This window comes from Podarcis muralis, chromosome 14 (assembly GCF_964188315.1).
Source record: "Podarcis muralis chromosome 14, rPodMur119.hap1.1, whole genome shotgun sequence".
NCBI classification, from domain to species: Eukaryota; Metazoa; Chordata; class Lepidosauria; order Squamata; family Lacertidae; genus Podarcis; species Podarcis muralis.
In genome coordinates this window covers 42,808,563-42,829,731 of record NC_135668.1, presented here as the reverse complement: position 1 = coordinate 42,829,731, position 21,169 = coordinate 42,808,563, and the positions used below count along the sequence as shown (strand labels likewise).

Genomic DNA, 21,169 nt, shown 5'->3' with positions numbered 1-21,169 from the left:
CTCCACAGGTCTAGGAGTCTAGGATTCAAAATGAATTCTATGATTCACTGATTCTATGACCTTAAGAAGGGAGAGCAGGAGGGGCCCTTGACATTGCCCATCAATAGTTAGCAGCTGTACAGCAGATGGACCAGTCACAGCTTTCCTCACTATGATACCTCTCTTCAAATTACTGTATAGTGGAAAAAATCTGCATCCACCCCGATAAAAGCAGCATATGCACATTTTCTGCAAGTCAGTGAAAGGGCAACTGTCTCAAAACAAACAGCACCTGTCCACACACAGGGATGGTGGTGCTGGAACATTGCTTTGGGCACTGCTGTGGAGCTCTTTGCAAAGAGATCTGCGTAAGGAGTTAATCACCTTTATTAATATTACCTCACCCAGAGAACTCAGCTGATGATGACGATGCGACTTTTCTCCTTGCAGATCAAGATAAGCTGGTGACAGCGTGGACTAACTATTCCTAGCGAACATATTCCTAGCGACAGGCACTAAAGTAGGGGCCGCAGTGATGCTCTCTGAGCTTTAAGCCGTATCACTAATTTAGTATGGGAATCTGATCTGCTTAGTTGCATTTATGCACATTGCAATGGCTGGTGCAAGTATCTATCGACCTATCTGCATCTGAAAACTGTAAGAAGAAAACAAAAGGAACTGAGGACTGGTGAGGTGGATCTCAAACCATTTGTGATCAGGCGGCATCTCCTGACTCCAGGTAACCCAGAGCAGAATCCTTCTCCTCCTTCTCCTCCTCCTCCTCCTCCTCCTTCTCCTCCTCCTCCTCCTCCAGAGCCATTATACTGCAGTACTAAATGATACTGTACGGCAGCGGTGGGGGACTTGTGGCCCTTTCCAGATGTTGTTGAACTCCAACTCCCATCAGCCTCACAAAGGGACATAGGAGGTTGCCTTATACCAACTCAGACCATTGGTCCATCTAGTTCAGTACGGTCTACACTGGCTGGCAGCAGCTGTCCAGGGTTATTAGTGGGGTAGGAGAGCTAAAAATAATGCCAATATATTTAACAGCTGGCAACCAATGCACCCCTTGTGTTTCAGATAGTACATGGGTAGCAGAAAGCCCTGGAAACAAATCTTCACTGCCCTCTACCGGCTATGGTGGCTCATTTGCCAGAAGTAATGTATTTAGCATTAACTCTGGAAGTGTTTACTCGATTCTGACCAAACTAAGCCTCCTATGTATATTTCGGTCTCACAATGCATCTGGTATTTTGCACTTGCAACAGGAACAGGCGCGACACAAAAACACATTGAGCGATATTTGATGCTCCTGGTAGTCAACATGATGGCAAGGAAGGTCCATGACTCAACAGAAGAGCATCTGCTTTGTCTGCAGATGGGCAAACAGTCTGAGCTGGTATTAAAGCAGCTTCTTTGTTCCTCCACACATCATGCCATACAACTCCTGTCAAGGCAACATCTAACTTGCCTAGGAGCTCTCCAATGTCCTGAAGATTTCAAACCTTTTTCTGCCCTCTACATCCACTTTCTTGAAACCTACAGTCTGTTGCCTAATCTCCACTGTCAGGTGCTGGACAGCTCCAGCAGATCTCCATTCAATATCAAGGTCTTAAGATCTACAGAATGGATGGCCCTCTTGGTAGGTCCCGCACCCTCAGAAATTCAGGGAATGGCAGCCAGAGGGAGGGCCTCCTCTGTGGCAGCCCCTACAATGCAGGACTCTTGTCCGAAAGAGGTACATCTGGGACTAGATTGTCATCATATGCTGAAGATCCACCTCTTTACCCTTGTCATTGAAAAGCAGGTAAGAAATTGTCATTGCCATCACAATATAATTATTTCTTTTCTCCCCAGATGGTACAAAGCTGGGAGAAATGCCGTAGTTTCTTTGTTTGCACAAAAACCAAGAAACATGGGGAATGCGCAAGTCCCACCCATGGGTGCTCTCTACTGCCCTTTCCTTATGACACGTGCAAGGCGGCTCTTACAGCAGCCTCCTTTCTTACTTCAGAGCTCCCACCTTGCCATCTTCATGGTAAACAAAGATGTTCCTTGTGCTGTTGTCTTTCAAGTACGTGATTTGCAGCCCGTGTGGGTTCCCGATTTTGGCAGGCTGGAAAGTGGCATTCAGGTGCTCAATCTTCATGATTGCTTTGGGTTCTTTTGCCTGGGGGGTGGGGGGTGGGGGAGAAAGGAAACCGAGAGCAATAAGAAGCCAAGGCGAAGGCAGCAAGCATGCTCTGCAAAACACAGGCGTTCAAAACAAAAGAGCACTTTTACTGAGAGTGCAGCCTTGATCCAGTAGCTCCAGGAAGGGCAAAGGGCCTGACCACACACATACACCCCAGAGAAATGTGCAAAAAAGTGCTCTGTCCACTCCCCAAATTAGCTGGATTATGTACAGTGGTAAAGACATAACATCACAGAATTGTGGAGTTAGAAGGGACTCTGAGGGTCATCTAGTCCAGCCCCCTGCAATGCATTCTATTATTCTATTGAAAAACACTCAATATAACCTGAAACTCTGTTCTGCTTCACCAGAGATGCCACGAGTTGAATCTTCTACATGCAAAACGCATACAATACTTATCAGTGATCTATGGTCCTTTCCCCTGGGAGTTTCCCAGTTATTTGGTCTGCAGTTGCATACACGGCATACATTTAGAATATATGACTTCCACCTAAAGAATCCTGGGAACTATAGTTTACCCCTCAGAATTACAATTCCGAGCACCTTTAACTAGCTACAGTTCCCAGGGTTCTTTGGGGGAAGTGATGTATGTGTTAGATGTATGGCACAAGTGCAGCCTGGGGCAGCAGCTCAAACGCCTAAGTCAATTAAAAAATGCAAATAAGTAAGGCTAGGCCAACAATCAGTTAAATGAAATATGGATTGACCAACACTGGACTTTAAATTGTGCTTTTATATCAAATTTCCTTTTCTGCATATACTGTAATGTTTTACTGTTGCTATGGCCATTGGCTAATGCGAATAAAGTTTTATTTATCTATCTACACGGAACAGTTCCCTTTATTATGGTGGATGAGATCAACACCATGACCAGTGTTTTGAAATAGCCGGGGGGAGGGGGAATCCACCCATCTCCCACACCCAGTTAGATATCAATAGTTCATGATGGAGTGCCGTGGACTCTCACTTCCCCAAGGGTCAAGACGGCTTCAGCCCCATATGAAAGAAAGAGCAGCAGCATCTTAGCACACTCACTGGGAAACCCCCTTTGACAAAGTAATCCAAATCATGTCTTCTTGAAAGCAAACAGCACCGATTTCAATGGGGCTTACTCCTAAGTAGGTGGGTGCAATAGTGCAGCCTGGAAATGCCCTGGAGAAAGGGCGGAAAAGGTGATTGTATCTAAAACTGGCTTCCTGGGAAAAGAGAACAGCTTGCAACACCACTATGGAACTCTGGAACCCTATGGAACCCTATGGAACCCTCTTTCCCTGGTGCAACCGCTCCTCCATTTTCCAGGGCATGGCCAATATGTGGCTTTCTTAAGAACAGACTTTTTGGAGAAGTTGACTTCTGATTCTTGGTAGTGATGATGACTCCAGATTCCAGGAGGCCCTTGGGCAGAACCAACTTGTGGGCAAACCCATGTGGAAGTCGGAAGGGCCAGAAACAAGACTTGACTCACCCAGCCTGTGCAACTACACCCATGACCAAGCCCAGGTAGGAGACCCTGCTGGATTAGACCAAAGGCATACCTAGCCCAGCATCATTGGAACTGTAGTTTCACCCTCACAGAGATACAATTCTCAGTAAGATACAGTTTCCAGGATTCCTGGAGGGGAGCTGTGTGCTTCAAATGTGTGCTGGATGTGTTTCAATGCATGCTGTGGATCTGTCCCTGCTTTTCCAGGAAGTCTACAAGCGTCACAGACTGGTTGGGCATAGAGGAGTGGTGGGAGGAACCAGCTGGGGAACCCCCAAGGGAAGAAGACTCAGAGTCTGGGCAGTGGTGGTGGAACAATGATGATTGGTCAGAGGGAGAAGAGGGAGCAGACTGGGAGGAGGAGGTGTCAGAAGGGGTGACAGGGCTTAGTGAGCTGGGAGAGTTTGTGGCAGAGAGCAGTCCAGAATCAGAGGCAGGAGCAGGAGAGGAGCAGGGCCAAGAGGCAGAGACGAGTCAGGCTGGTGAAGAGGCATGGGTGTCTCCTCTTCCTGCAGTGACAAGTTCCCCTCCCCTGCACACTTTTGCCTCTCGCCCCTCCCACCACCAGCACATGGACCCCAGAAGGTGGACCAGGTGGGGGTCTGGCCCTCGGTCCAAGGAAGGTTCCTCCCCCCTGCCTTTCACTGCTGCTTCCCCGTGTTGGGTTTTAGATTGGAAGTTCCTTGGGGCTGAGACCTTCCTTGGCGTGCTCCGTACAATGGCACAGCCCCCCGATGGTGCTACATATGGGATAAAAATGAAGTAGCAAATAAGCATCAGGAGCCTTGTCCTTACTAGAGAGGAGTGGCAAACCAAACTGATGGACTATGCCAAGATGGCAAAGCTGACTGGAAAACTCAGAAACCAAGAGGATAAAAACTTTATAAAAGAATGGGGGAGGGAATTATAAGTTAATTAGGAGACAACTGTAAGCAATTAATATAGAGATACCATATGAAGATATTTGAAAGCAAGCAGGGGGAGTTATTATGGGGGGAGGACCAGAAGAGGAAGTTGAGGGAAGTCGGGGGGACGGACGGACTGGGGAAATGTATCTTGTTGAGTTTGATGATCTGATGCGTTGTAATATGATAAAAATGTATAATCCAATCATTTTTTCATTAAAAATAATAGCAGGAGACCATTGTAAGCAGATGGAAACAAGAGCAGAATTTTGACTCACTTGTAGTGTAAAAAATTATTATGGACAATATGGTTTGATATAAAAACTGGAGTATGGATGAAGATGCAGTTGTAGATATTTAAACTGAGACCCCCATGGAGGGGATGAAGGGAAGTCTCGAGATTTGGAGAATCTCCTTATACAGATATGTTTTTACTAGTTTGTGTTTATTTATACTTTGTATTTGTAAAAAAAGAAGAAGAAGCAAAGGGAGCCCATTACGTGACCTGCTAGCTATTCAAAACTGAAAAAAGGACCAGCCCCTTGGAACCAACCCCTGTTATCTTACGTCATTTTTGTTGTAATACTTCAGGGCACCTTCCCGTTCTGTAAGCACGAATTTCCTGCTCAAGAACTGCCCGTTGTCACGGCCCCTCTTCCAGAGAAATCCTTCCCGGTACCCTATGGAGGAAGAGAACAACAACAACAACAGAGAAATATAGTCTTCCCATGGCAACTTTTTGAAACTTAATTTGTTGGAAGCCGCCCAGAGAGGCTGGGGCAACCCAGTCAGATAGGCGACATATAAACGAATTATTATTATTATTAGCCTTTTTTTGGCACTGAGGTGGTTGCCACAATGTCTCCTTCTGGCTAGATGTCAGATCCTCGTTTGCTGCTCTGATCTCTTGGCTGCTGGGCAAATGTGGAGACTTAAGAACAGGAAAACATAAGAACAGGAAAAGGAGAGCCTGAGAGGAGCATCCCTAGGAGGAAGCAGCAATCTACTTAAGATATTATGCATAGGTTAAGTCCAGTCAAAGGTAACTATGGGGTTGCAGTGCTCATCTCACTTTCATGCCATGGGAGCCAGCGTTTGTCCACAGACAGCCTTCCGGGTCATGTGGCCAACGTGACTAAACCGCTTCTGGCACAACAGAACACCGTGACAGAAACCAGAGCACACGGAAACACTGTTTACCTTCCTGCCGCAGTGGTATCTATTTATCTACTTGCACTGGTGTGCTTTCGAACTGCTAGGTTGGCAGGAACTGGGACAGAGCAATGGGAGCTCACCCTGTCGCGGAGATTCGAACCACTGACCTTCTGATTCTCAAGCCCAAGAGGCTCAGTGGTTTAGACCGCAGGACTAGGGTCTTAGGAATCTGTGCAATTTCATTTAGAGGTAGCCAAGGCAACAGCAGACAGATCCAGGATGAAGCTTTCACTCCTTCCACTGGCTTTAACTGGAATTGCCGCAACAAAGCCATTAAGCAAATTGTATTCTGGTCATTTTCATAAGTATGTTAACAGTTTAGCTTGTCACATTCCATTTGTAAATATCAGGGTGGTGGTGGGGGAACTATCCATAGCTTGCTTTGGGAAAGAGCTGCAGCTCAACAGAAGAGCAACTGCTTTGCTTGCACAAGGTCCCAGATCCAATCCCTGGCTTCTCCAGACCCCTGCCAGTAATCCTGGAGAGCTGCTGCCAGCCAGTTTTACTAGGTGGACCAATGCACTGACTCTGTATAAGGCAGCTTCCGATACAATACGATACGATAATCTTTATTGTCATTGTCCTATACAGAACAACAAAATTGAAAAAATGATATAAGACATTCAAAAACCAACAAGCCTGCTATCGCAGCTATCCCAACCTGGTTATCCCCCTAAAAACTCTGATACCCCATTTTTAAATACAATATACTCCCATAGAGACTCCTTACACTGCGTTTAAAACCAAAATCGCATTTGGGTAGAAACTGTTTCTCAGGCAGCTAGTCCTAGTCTTTATAACCCTGTACCTTCTTCCAGAAGGCAGAAGCTGAAAGAGATCATTTCCAGGGTGCGCACTATCCTGCGCTATCTCTGCAGCTTTCTTATGGCACCTGGAAGCATAGATTTGATCCAAGGTGGGAAGAGTGCACCCAATTATTCTCTCCGCAGTCTTTACAACCCTGGACAGCATTGTTCTTTCCCTGACCGTGCAGCTCCCACACCACACACAGAGACCATAAGTTAATACACGCTCCACAGTACAATGGTAAAATGCCATCAATAGGTCCTTTGAGAGATTGTTTTTCCGGAGGATTCTCAGAAAATATAACCTCTGCTGTGCTCTCTTCATCAGGTCTTTGCTGTTTTCTCCTCAAGTTAGATCATCTCTCAACTCCATTCCATGTTTTTCTCGCAGAAAACGGCAAAGCTCAGCTCAGAAAATTAGCACTTCCCCAGCTTTGGGAAGGTGGTGGAAGGGCTCTAGGACTTTGCCAGAGCCTCACACTGCCTTCCCAAAGCCTGGCACCTCACTTATCTGGTTTTGGGAAAGCAGCATGAGCACTGTGTGTGTGTGTGTGTGTGTGTGTGAGAGAGAGAGAGAGAGAAATTTTGGCCTCCCTCCCACACCCATTCAACAAGGTAGTGTGCGGCCCGCAGGTTCCATGTTGATGTACTCTTGCGGCCCACTTGGTAGGAAAAGTTGGGCCGCCCTGGGTTTGGGTGCTGGACTAAGACTGGGAAGACCCAGGTTCAAATCCAGCTTCACCCGTGAAGCATCTTGGGAAATCTTAGAAGAAGAGAAGAGTTTGGATTTGATATCCCGCTTTATCACTACCCGAAGGAGTCTCAAAGCTAACATTCTCCTTTCCCTTCCTCCCCCACAACAAACACTCTGTGAGGTGAGTGAGGCTGAGAGACTTCAGAGAAGTGTGACTAGCCCAAGGTCACCCAGCAGCTGCAGGTGGAGGAGAGGGGATGCGAACCCGCTTCACCAGATTATGAGTCTACTGCTCTTAACCACTACACGACACTGGCTCTCTTAATCTTAGGCCAGTGACACACCTTCTCCTCTCACACACCCACATGCACACACAACTACAGTTCTCAGGATTCTTGGGGGGGGGACCATGGCTGCTTAAAGTGGAGCAGTCCTGCTTTAAATGCATAGTGCAGATGAGGCCCTTAGCAACATTTTGATGGTCCCACTCTTCATTTGGTTCTCCCAGCCACTCCAATTTTACCCTCACAACAACCTTGTGGGGTAAGTAAGGCTGAGAGGGTGTGAGCACCTGGGATAATAGAGTTGTGGGTTCGAGTCCCACATTGGGCAAAAAGATTCATGCATAGCAACGGGTTGATCCTTGTGGTCCTTTCCAACACCACAATTCTGTGATTCTGTGGTTCTGTGACTGGCCCAAGGTCACTCAGTGAGCTTCATGGGTGGGGATTTGAACCCGAGTCCAACCCTCTACCCACCACACCACGCTGACATTTATCAGAACAGGCTCTTTAAAATATGGCATACGTCAGTGAAAGGCTCGTTGAGCAACCCGGCTGAATACTTCCAGGAGAAAAAACTGCTAGCTGTTTTGTTATTCGAGGAAGTGAACTGTTAAAAGACTCCAAAACTGTCAAAGCTCAAGAAGCGTGACTGTCAGCTCTTGAGCAAGCCTGATGGTTTAATCAACCATATCCTCCAGGCATCGCTTGTGTACCTGTCTGTTTTCTGTCAGCCTTCCCGAGGGAGAACTTCATCAGCCTCCTTGTGATCTATCATGTACGATGCAACATGGAATTAAGCAGTATTCCACACTCGAATCACAGAGGCTTGGCAGGTAAAGTGAGAAGGAGGCCACCGATAATAATTTGGGCCCCTCAAAAGTCAAGAAAATATGACCTGTTTTGTATCTGACGTGTGTGGAAGGAGGAGTCACTTCCTGTTTTAGCTTCATATATTAGCTGTGATTCCTGCATTGCCTGGGGGTGGGCTGGATGAGCCTTGAGGTTCCCTTCCAACACTGTCATTCTGCAGAGTGCTTGAGTGATAGATCTCAAATGCTGGGGAATGTTCATTCCGGAGGAGACATTTCATAAGAAGAAGGAGGAGGAGGAGGAGGAGGAGGAGGAGGAGGAGGAGGAGGAGGAGGAGGAGGAAGAAAGAATCATTTTCTTCTCAGATTCTCAAAAGCAAGCCATCATAAATATGGATTAGTGGGTGGAGGAGACATTCAATTCAGTTCACATTTTTTTAAAATAAACATTCATCCTCCTTCCAATTTTGTGGCGCAGTTCTCCAAGTAATAGGTGCAAAAATGCATTTGCTAGATGCTGCTGTGTGCTTTGTCGCGGTGTTGTCCCAAATCAAAACCACTCCTTTTGATGGGAAGGGTGATCATCATTATCATTATCATCATCATCATCATCATACAGTGGTACCTCTGGTTGCAAACCGGAGGCCCATTCGCAACATGAAAGGAACACAACCCGCAACGGCGCATCCGCGTGCACACGGGTTGCAATTTGCCACTTATGCGCATGTGTATGATGTTATTTTGCGCGTCTGCGCATACGCAAGCGGTGAAACCCAGAAGTAACCCTTTCCGGTACTTCTGGGTCGCTGCAGGACGCAACTGAAAAAACATAACATGAAGCAAACATAACATGAGGTATGACTGTAATAATAATAATAATAATAATACAGTGGTACCTTGGGTTACATACGCTTCAGATTACATACGCTTCAGGTTACAGACTCTGCTAACTGAGAAATAGTGCTTCAGGTTAAGAACTTTGCTTCAGGATGAGAACAGAAATCGTGCTCTGGCGGCGCGGCAGCAGCAGGAGGCCCCATTAGCTAAAGTGGTGCTTCAGGTTAAGAACAGTTTCAGGTTAAGTACGGACCTCCGGAATGAATTAAGTTCTTAACCCGAGGTACCACTGTACTACTACTAATAATAATATTAAAGATTTTCTTTTGTGTAACAAAAAAAGGAGTGAGTATGGGACCAAAATGTATGGGAAACCACCCTCATAGAAAAGCTAACCAACAAACTCAAACTAGCAGAGGGACAAGCAAAGGAGGATACCTTCACCCTTTATCACATATACAACACAACTACACAAGGGGTCAAAGAAGGTGGGGAAGGTGTGCGAATCATTTTAAAACCCATGTACCATATTTGGCTTTCAACAACTTCGGCGCTCCGCTTCTCAGAAGGAAGCAACCTGCTACTTCAGCTCCCAAATCTCAGCCAATTGGAGCTGAGGAAAGCATGTTGACAGGTTTGGAAAGCAGACTAGGAAGGCTTTCAAGATGATGTCATAGGCATGGAGCCAGGTGCGAGTCAGGTGCGTTTTTTGTTTTTGTTCCGAAAAAGCAAATTCCCCACCACACACCAAACACTAGAGGAAGCAAGAAGCTGAATGGACACAAAGCATTCTGGGCTCCTAGCTCACACTCTTTTCCAAGGGTGGTTTCTCCATAGGAGTTGGCAGTTCTTATCTACTATACAGCGATGATTCATTTATGAATGCCCCCCACCCCTGCTGCAAAAATTAAAAAACTACCCAGGGAACACTTTTAAGAAGATTTTCAATCTGTGACAAAACATTACCTGCCTGGAGGTGAAGGTGAAGAAGAGGAGGTTCTGGCCACAAAGTAAAAGGTGTTTTGACATGGTTTGAGTAATTTAACTGTAGAAATTGGGACCATTCTACCTTCATCTAATTTGTGTACCTGCTGTCTCTGGCACTGCCTGCCATTTAAGGGCTTAATAAATGCTTACGCCTAGCACGTCTAATTCCCCTTGCCATCCTTCTTCAAGCTGCACATTATCAACTTCCCAACTGCACATTTTTTGTCCAGTTGCACAATTAAAAAAAAATATCTCTGGTACAAGTAATAGCTGGTGGAAGACCTCTCCTTTTAAGGCTTAAAGGAGAAAATGACTGGGGGGGGGGGGGAGATCTGTAACAAATTTCCAGCCCTTATAGAATTGTTTCCCTTTGCATCACAGCCAAAGGAACATTTTGAAAGGAAGGATTGATAGCTTTTGCTTCCCAGGCACTGGAAATCAATACGGTGAAATACAGCCAGCAACCAAAGTGTCTTTCTCGCTAAACTATCAGACAAAAGCTTGGTAAAATGCTCACGGCCTCTCTTGTCAAAAAGAAGCAAGCATCTCCCCCATTCAAGTGCTGCTGGATTTTATTTATTTTTATTTCTGGAAATATTGGTGCACCACTGCTCATTAAAAACAAAACCAAAGCGGTCTGTGACAACCATATGCATATGCAATAAAAACAGTGTAAACGTTTAAAATTGGAGATCCACTAACCATTACATACACATACTCTCCAACATTTATCCAATGAAAATAGGTACGTCCTATTCCATTATCAAGGACGCGGGTGGCGCTGTGGGTTAAACCACAGAGCCTAGGACTTGCTAATCAGAAGGTCGGCAGTTCGAATCCCCACGACGGGGAGAGCTTCCGTTGCTCGGTCCCCACTCCTGCCAACCTAGCAGTTTGAAAGCACGTCAAAGTGCAAGTAGATAAATAGGTACCGCTCCGGCAGGAAGGTAAACGGTGTTTCCGTGCGCTGCTCTGGTTTGCCAGAAGCGGCTTAGTCATGCTGGCCACATGACCCGAAAGCTGTCCACCAGCTCCCTTGGCCAATAAAGCAAGATGAGCGCCACAACCCCAGAGTCGGTCATGACTGGACCTAATGCTCAGGGGTCCCTTTACCTTTTATTCCATTATTATTATTATTTTACTACTTATGCCTCAGCCATCTGACTAGGTTGTACCAGCCACTCTTGGTGCCTTCCAACATATATAACAAAATAACGAAACATTAAACATTGAAAAACTTCCCTATACAGGGCTGTCTTCAGATGGCTCAGGGATCGGATGACTCCACACCCTCCAATATTTCTCCAATGAAAATAGGGATGCCTTAAGGAAAAGCAAAGGAAAAACCCTAAGGTACCTTGGACCTAAGTTGCTCAGACGTCTGTAAACCAAAACAGGCAACCCCTGATTTGCACAGGATGCTTTCTGGGTCATTGTGCATGACAGTGGAGCATGCATAAGTCCACTCTGCCCCGTGGCTTGTTCATTTATCAACTAGTCATCCACACTTACGATACTCCAGTTTCCCAGTTTCCCTTCACAGGTCTCAAGGCCATGTACCATATTTTTTGCTCTATAAGATGCACTTTTTCCCTCCTAAAAAGTAAGGGGAAATGTGTGTGCATCTTATGGCGCGAATGCAGGCTGTGCAGCTATCCCAGAAGCCAGAACAGCAAGAGGGATCGCTGCGCAGCGCTCCCTCTTGCTGTTCTAGCTTCGGGGATAGCCCCTCAGTCCCTTCCCCCACCTCCCGGAAAAGCCCCCCCTCTTGGGGTCTTTTCCCCAAGCAGTGAGAAGGGCAGCCCATCAGTGAAAGGGAGTGCTGAGCAGAGCCTGGGATGCCTACAGGCTCTGCTCAGTGCTCCCTTCAAAGAATATTTTTTTTCTTGCATTCCCCCTCTAAAAACTAGGTGCGTCTTATGGTCAGGTGCATCTTATGGAGTGAAAAATGCGGTGTACGTTGTTCTCTCCCTTCCCGTTTGGCACTCAGAACAGCCTTGCAAGGTAGGTTAGACTGAGCTATGTTTCGGCAGTGGCCTCCGACTACCGGTTACTGAGGACCACATGCAGGGAGAGCGATGTTGCGCTCATGCTCTGCTTGTGGGCTCCCCATGGGCATCCGGTTGGCCACTGTGAGAACAGAATGCTGGACCAAATGGGCCTCAGCATGACCCAGAAGGACTCTTCTGATGTTAAGTGATGACAGGCTCCCTCATCCAGCGTCTTGTTAAATAATGCAAATAGTTTTCCTCTGCAGGCGAAATTGCTGGGATAGATGCTATTTGGTGCACCAAGGATTTCAAGGTGAAAACTGTCTGTGAGCAGCGGGGTAGAGGAGTGGGGAAAGGCGAATACCGTACAGATCTCTGCCCTATATATTTTTTCCAGGGCTCTCATTAGCACCCCTGGCAGAAGCCTTTCTGCAGCGCCCTGTCTGAAACTCTGCTTTGTCATCTGCAGCGCTGAAACATATACAGCCTTGCCTGCCCTTAGAGGGTGACCTAATTCCCTGAAGAGATATTCAGCAGCCTCCAGCTCAAACACCTGGGTTGCTTTCTCCCTCTTCCTTAAGTTCCTCTCCCACCTGCAAAAGGAAAGGAGACCACCAGATAATTTGTGCGCCGGAAGCTACGGATGGTCCAGCTGGCTCATGGAAAGGCAGGACATTCCCACCTGCTGTGTTGAACCAAAGATGATCTGTTCCAAAAGCTTTGCTGATGTCATCTTGATAATCGAGATAACCTTCCAATTAACTGGCAGTTGTTGTAGCAGCAATGAGCTCAGGTGTGCTTATATTCAATTGGCTTCTTGTGATGTTATCCTTGGGATGCTGGACTGTGAGTCCAGAAAGGGGAGCTACCTGTAAGATTTGGCTGTTTGCCACCTATGCCCTCAACTGGTCAAGTGAATAGATGGGCAGTTCTGCACAAAGTATGCTGCTTTGTGTATAAATAATGTCTGCATGTTTGCTTGGGTGTGGACAAGCCATCTCCTTGCAGTGGCGTAGCGTGGGGGGTGCAGGGGGGGCCGGCCGCACCGGGCGCAACATCTGGGGTTAGGGCAAATCCACAGGTTAGGGGGCGCAAATCCACGGGTTAGGGGGCGCAAATTACTTGCCTTGCCCCGGGTGCTGACAACCCACACTACGCCACTGTCTCCTTGCTACAGTGTTCGTCTGGCATCTGCAAAGGCAGGCTGCTTTGCTGTAAGTCTACACCTTTCTTTAATAAAGCATCCTTGTTTGGTGTCCCTGCATCCTCGTAATGCTGGTGATCGACAAAAGAGGTTTAAAGACTTTCTCAAGGCAAATCTAAAAAAATGTAGCATAAAAACCGACAACTGGGAAACACTGGCTTGCGAGCGCCTCACTTGGAGAACAGCCTTTACCAAAAGTGTCATGAGCTTCAAAGAAGCTTGAACTCAGGACAAAAGCGAGAAACGTGCTAAGAGGAAGGTACGCTTGGCAAATCCACACCGTGATCAACTCCCACCCGGAAACTTATGTCTCCACTGTGGAAGGACATGTGGCTCCAGAACTGGCCTCTACAGTCACTTACAGACTCACTGTTAAAACCATGTTTATGGAAGACCATCTTATTCGGCTACGAGGGATCACCAAAGAAGAAGAAGAAGATACCTGAACCAAACCACTCCCATAAGCCGGTGGATCAGGATACCTGGACATACTTAGGACTCAATGCAGCACATTTAGTCTGAGCTTATGGAACTCTCCTTAAAAGGGAAGTAAGGGTCCAGTCCTCATGATTCTGAATTATATAGGAACCTAGGAAACTGGTTTATACCGAATCAGACTGAATCAGACCAGTGATTCATCTAGCTTAGTACAGTCTACTCTACACTGACTGGCAGCAGGGTTTGGGGCAGGGGTCTCTGGAGATGCTGACGATCACACCCAAGATCTTCTGCATGCAGGAAGATGCACCCCCACTGAGCTACGGTCTTTCCCATGTTGGTGAAAGTGCTACATAAGGTTTGGTTCAGCCTTTCCCAATCTGATCCCTTCTTGCTGTTTTGTACTACAATAGGGATGGGGGAAGAACCTAGATCCATCTTGCATTTAAAGGTGAATCCACCTAATGGGCATTCCCTTCAAAATTAATTCTCCAGCCAGGTAATGTGTATAAAGATATAAAGTGTGCATAGGAGTGCATATAATAAGTGACATTAACATGCAAAATGCCTTCTATTTGAGGAAAGCTCTGTGCAAAAATGTGTATAGTAGGCAAAACAAAACTGTACACAAAAATGTGCATATTTGGGAATATTCACATTAAAATGCTGGTGAATTTTTGTGTGTGTGTGTGTGTGTGTGTGTGTGTGTTTAAATTGCAAACTAATGTGTAAAACTGAACTTATGTTTAGAAAAACATGAGAAACCCAAACTGGCAGATTCGCCTGCCTCTAACTCAGACTCCCATCAGCCCCAGCCACAATGCCCAATGATCAGGGAGGATGGGAGCTGTAATAATAAAAAAGGGGGGAGGAAACATCTGGAGGGCACCAGGTTGAAGATGGCAGTGGCTCCTCTGATCCCTTCCACTGCACCATATTTACATGAGTTGCTAACCTGAGCCGCAGACGGAGGCTGCAGCTATTATCAGAGGAAGTGCGTTCTGCATTGACACGCGCACTGCTCTTTGACGGCAAAATAACAAACGCCTGCAGGCACCAGGCCTCCCCCTGGGAAGCGTGCGCTGGGCATTAGAGCCAGCTCCCTGGTGCCCAGGGACGAGAAACTCAGCAGCCTCTCTGGATGACTCATTCCCCCTGCAAGACAGGATGATGTAATTGATGGAGGAGCCGTGAGTCCGCTTTGTGGCAAGTTCCCCTGCTGCCTGGGGAAAAGGCACCCTCCCCTCACCAGCAATGCGATTTTACTTCTGCATTGCCCAGAAGGGTAATTTCAGCCCTGGGTGCCAATCCCGACTGCGCTGATCTTTTCAGCTCCACGTCCCCCCATAAAACTTAACACTAAACAAGAAAAATGATATAGAGGAAGGAACTAAAGATATTTAAACCAAACGCTGAAGGATATAGTCCATGCACGACTGCTGCCCGTGTATGCATTTTATTTCCGTCAGCGATTTCATCCCCCTGGTGCGTATATAAGTTTTATTTATTGCCTCCATTTCTACCCAGCTTTTCCCATCCAAATGGGACACATCGCAGAGGCTAAGATTATGTCATAAAGATAAACACCTCCAAATCTTTATTGCGGTCACAGACCAGCATACATATACACCTATAAATTTTTAAAAAACATACACACCACTGTACAGTGCTGGAACAAGAATGCACTGCAGGCAGCCTGACAAAAATGTCAGCCTGAACAGCACTGTTTCTCCTCGTCTGGCCTGTTGTGCAGATCGGAATATAGTTATCCTTTGGATTTTGCTCTTTTCTGAGTGGTGCAATATAGAAATGTGCCCTTTGAAAGAAAAGACAGGTGCAGATGCACACACACACACACACACACACACACCTTAAATTGCACCCTTTTGTACAATGCGGGAAACAACAGCGACCGCTCTAATGTGTGAATGCAAACTTTTTCAGCAGGGGGCCGGTCCACTGTCCCTCAGACCTTGTGGGGGGCCGGACTATATTTTGGAAGAATAAAAAATAGAAGGAATTCCTATGCCCCACAAATAACCCAGAGATGCATTTCAAATAAAAGGACACATTCATGCATTGCAGGGGTTGGACTAGATGACCCTTGGGGTCCCTTCCAACCATAAAAATGAAAAACAAACCACACTCATGTAAAAACATGCTGATTCCCGGACCGTCCATGGGCCAGATTGAGAAGGCAATTGGGTCGGAAATACACCGTTCAATGTGCATTTCAAACACATGACTCGCCCCCACACAAAGAATCCCCAGAACTGCAGTTTGTTTAAGGGGGCTGGGAATTGTAGCTCTGTGAGGGTGAAACTACAGTTCCTAGTTTTCTTTGAAGGAGGCCCTGTGCTCACATTACGGATCTGCCTAACGTGTGACATTCACCAAAATGCTGCACTACATCCTTGCACCCTAGCACAGGGCGAGCCAATGCCCGTCAGACATTTTGGACTACAACTCCCATCAGCCCCCACTCAGAATGACCAAGGACGGGGGCAATGGGAGTACAGTGAGAGGGCACCACATTGGCAGGAATTTTTCCATTTATTTTCACTTTTAATTTGTATACCGCCATTCTATATTACTATAGACAGGGCAATTTACGGCAACAAAATATACAACAAACAACACACACCTTATAATAACCTGATCCAATACAAAAAATCATAATAAAACATAACTTTAAAATGAACGGCTTATATTAAATAAAGTCATATTCAATAGAATATTGAATGTTGTTGTTGTTGTTTAGTCGTTTACTCGTGTCCGACTCTTTCATGGGGTCACGAAGAGTCGGACACGACTAAGTGACTAAACAATAACAATAGTCAATAATCTATTAGAATATAATAGTACACAATAAAATTAACTCTTAAAACACCAGCAAGTAATAATGAAACAGAAATTCCCTATTAACAATTACAATAAATAATTGCTAAGCTATGGTCAATAAAAATAAGGGCAAATCACAATCCATGAAGTACCACAACACATTGAAAAACCATGTAAAAGGATCAAAGACAGACAACTTATATGCTTATTTTTAAAATATTGGGTTTTAAAAAAAAATAAAAAATCCCTGAACTCCTCTTCTCCCTTCTCGGCTGCTTCTGCTATTCTTAATGTCATGACCTGGGAGAGGCTAATTGTTCAGCTGGACTTGATTGAAAGTGGGGAAGATGAGACTCCCCCCCTTTCTTTACTCCTGTACATGGCTTCAACCAGCCAGGATGTTATGAACTGCTACAGGATCAAGCACAGAGATCCCCTCTCCCCTTCTCCATTTTGCTTTCCCAACTGAAACTCAACATTCAGAGGCTCCTGAAGACATCTGTGCATGCTCTGCCCTTATTAGGCTGGCTGGGTGATGCCCAATTGGACGTTTCTGTTTCCTAAACTTCTGCCTGTCTCAAGATCTGTCCGAGAAAGCTGACCCCTTCCTCTCGCTTCCCACTGGCCTGGCACGTTAGCAGCTGAGTTCAGCATTAGCGGGAACGGAGGGTTTTGGGCGCAACACGTCAGGGGTTTGCTTTTCTGAAATCAGACAAGACTCGGGGCAAGGGCTCCAGCGGCAATAAAAGTGCTCCCTCATCCTACGCTAGCTGCTTAATATTCCCACAAGCTCCCTTCTTGTTTGTTGTTGTTGTCCTTTGGAACAAAGGGCGGACAGAACTGCCGAGGCCTGGCCCAGCTTTGCACAGCCAAGGAATGAAACAAGGGTCTGTGCGCTAGATCGTACGGACACAATGGGAAACCGTAAATGCCAAAGTTCTTGTTGGGCCGCACGCTGTGAAAGATGTTGTGTGTTTCCCAACACAACCCTCAAGACCCTGAATGCCACCAGCCGCCATGTACTCAGCTGTGCCATTTCCAGTCCTGCGCCCACCACTTTGTTAACAATAGTGTTACTGTTCCGTCTGTCCACGGGATGGAAGACTGAAACTGCTTGCTATTGGAATGGCATGTGAAAGATGAAGAGGTTAAGTCAGCAATGATACATTGGGCTAAAGACTTTGCTTACAATATACAATTAGAAGATTGGGAAAAGCTATGGAAAGAAGGTATAAACTTTACAGCATGTAATGCTTTGAAAGAAAACATATAGTCATACCTCATGTTACGTCCACTTCATGTTACTTTCTTTCAGGTTACATCCCGCAGCAACCCGGAAGTACCGGAAATGGTTACTTCCGGGTTTCGCCGCTCGTGCATGCGCAAAAGCACAAAATGACATCACGTGCATGCACAGAAGAGGTGAATCGCAACCCACGCGTGCGCAGACGCGCCGCTGTGGGTTGCGCTCTTTTCATGTTGCGAACGGGCCTCCAGAATGGATCCCGTTCACAACCAGAGGTACCACTGTAATGAAAATGATGTATAGATGGTACATAACACCAGTAAAGTTAGCCAAAATGTATAAAGTAAGCAATAAATGTTGGAAATGTAAAGAAAAAGAAGGTACCTTTCACCATATGTGGTGGGCTTGTAAGAAAGTAAAATGCTTCTGGGTAATGATATATAATGAGATGAAGAAAATGTTGAAATATACATTTGTGGAAAAAACCAGAAGCATTTTTACTTGGTATTGTAGGTACAGAAGTTAATAGACAGGATAAAAACTTGTTTTTATACGCAACTACAGCAGCGAGAGTACTATTAGCCCAACGATGGGAACAGGAAGAATTACCAAAGAAGGAGGAGTAGCAAATAAAACTGATGGAGTATGCAGAACTGGCAAAGTTGACTGGGAGAATTCAGAACCAGAAAGACCAGGACTTCCTTAAGGATTGGAAGAAATATATGATTTATTTGAAAGGCAATTGCATTAATATAACATTGCTTGTAGGTTTACAAGAAGTTTTGTAAGGAGGACTATATAAATTATTGTAAAATGATTTAGGAAGGAAATCATTAGGAAACGAAGTTTGAAAGCATTAATTATAACAATAAAATGCAAGATCAGGTAACAAATTTGAAAATCACTAGACAGGGTTGACGGAAGTCTCAGGCTATAATAGCCAAAATGAGGATGATGTGATGTGAAGTTTTGTTTGGAAAATATATGCAAAAACTAATAAAAATGATTAAAAAGGAAGACTGAAACTGCAGCAAAGACAGCGGGTTCTTTTGCATGTTTTGCGCCCAAAGCAAGGCAATAAGTGTGTTGGGTGCCTGGAATCTTCAGCCCCAGCTTGACCTCCTTCTAGCCCTTTGGATCAGGGTTTGCTCGGATTGGGCCCCACCAGCACGGTCAGGGCCGATTTAGCTTTGATGAGGCCCTAAGCTACTGAAGGTAATGGGGCCCTTTATATGTCCAGCTGTCCTTTGTCAACACAAAGTTTTTTGTGTTGAGTATATGCTATATGGTAATTTATGGACCTAATAGGTTGCCCTGCAACCAGTCCATGCAGAATGTAGGCACCCTATATATAGAAATGAGCAAACCAGTGATATTTTAGGGAGCAACCAACAGGTGGGGCCCATTATTTACATCATCAACACTGTTGCTGTATGTAGGTTTTATTTTATTTGTTTTTTATCTTATATTTTGGAAATGTACATCCAGTGGTTTTTCCCCTTTAATTTTTTTGGGAGCCCACATGAGAATGGGGCCCTAAGCTATAGCTTGTTTAGCTTATACGTAAATCCAGCACTGCACGGTACATTTAGAGCTGCATCATATCACTTTAAATAGCCACAGGCTTCTCCCTCCCCCCCCCCCCCCGAATCATGGGAATTGTGGTTTGTTACAGTACACACACAAAGCAAATGTTCTACCCCTGAGCTACAGAACTGGAACAGTGTCAAAGAGCCTCGTGGCACCTTAAAGACTAACAAGCTTACGGCACCAGCTTTTTATGGGCTTGTGGCATAATAAATAAAGTTTATGTTCTAATATATCAAAGACACTTTGATGGCTTTTGCTGCTGGAGACTAAAAACGGCTGCTCCTCTGGATTTTTTTAAAGTAGTTGAAAGTAGGACAACAAAAGCATCACTGACTGTGGCACAGATTTATTTTGTCCTCTGGTGAAACAAGCAGTCTTCTTTTGAAGCACCTCAGCTCTCTGAAGACCAAAGTGTGATTTTTCCCAAGTCATAGTTCCCTGTCATCAGAGGGCCACCTGGGAACATCCACACTATGCGTCTGAAGCACTCTTGCAGCACTTCAACAGTCATGGCTTCCCCAAAAGCATCCTGGGAACTGTAGTTTGTGAAGGGGCTGACCTCACGGGCCAGCACTTCCCAGCACCCATCACAAACTACAGTTCCCATGATGTTTGGGGGGAAAGCCATTATGACCCATGAAGCCATATATGAGAGCTTCAAATGTAGGGCATGGGTGTGACGCTAGGCAAATGGGTGAAGCCTTTTCACTTCTGGTCTCAAAACACTTAAACAAACAAACAAAAGCCCTTTATGCATAGGGAGCATCTATGCCCCTCCATGGCCTCCAGTTTTATGGTTAAGAATGTTAGTAGAACCTTGTTGGATCAGATCAAAGGTCTTCTCAAAGTTGCCATTCATATACCTTCAAGAAGCCTGGAACATGAGCACAACAGCCTTCCTCCATGGTTGCCATCTTTTCTCACACACACACACACACACACACACACACACACACACCATCCAGGCCTTGCCTCACCCCATACGTTAAACGGCCCCAAATAGGGAAGGTACTCCAAATAAATTTAAGGTTTTGATTGTCTTCTTCTGCCCAGTGTTCAAGGTTCTATAGCTCAGACTGGGAGAAGCCTCCCCTACACAAATAGTGCTCTTGTGGTTTTCTTTGCTCGCCGCTTCGTCTGCTTCGGACAAAAATAAAATGGTCTAGAGCGACGACACTGTGGTATGTCAACAGAAATATATGGCCTCAGAGTAAAGGCAAGACTATTTATGGTGCACACACTTTCTGGTTTTTATATACTTATTGGAACCTCAGCGTGAGGAAGAAAGACTGCAGTCCATGACCTTCCTAAGAAAAAAAAGAGTCTTTGCAGCAGTGACATCAGCGAGATTTGCAGGGCGTCTGAAGGGGATTTATATTTTATGATATGCGGCAGGCACCTTCACTGCACTGTTTTCAACACCTGACCTCAAACCTTTTTGTCCAGAAAAGCTTACACAGACCTGTTTTTTTTATTATTATTTTTATTATGTACTTGCAACCAGTCAGGGGATGGCTCCTGCCTGACACTTTCTCTGTCCCCACCTCCTATTGGCCTCATAGTAACCTTAGGTCAGGTGAAAAGGTATTGAGTTGCAAATCGCCATCTTGAAAGGGTGGTGACTTTAGCCTTTCTCTGAATGCCACAGAGAGAAAAAGGATGT

The 21,169-nt window shown here is 45.6% G+C and overlaps 1 protein-coding gene across 2 annotated transcripts in view; it reads right to left on the bottom strand.

Annotated features, from left to right (window-relative positions):
* The window catches only part of ADAP1 (ArfGAP with dual PH domains 1), a 71,068-nt gene that overhangs the window by 19,797 nt on the left and 30,102 nt on the right, over window positions 1–21,169 (bottom strand). For both annotated transcript variants that reach the window (XM_077918547.1, XM_028705353.2), the window contains exons 5-6: window positions 5,132–5,244; window positions 2,006–2,152 (exon numbers count right to left, since the gene is read on the bottom strand). In XM_077918547.1, the coding sequence (XP_077774673.1) occupies window positions 2,006–2,152; window positions 5,132–5,244 (260 nt within the window). The remainder of the gene's footprint in view (window positions 1–2,005; window positions 2,153–5,131; window positions 5,245–21,169) is intronic.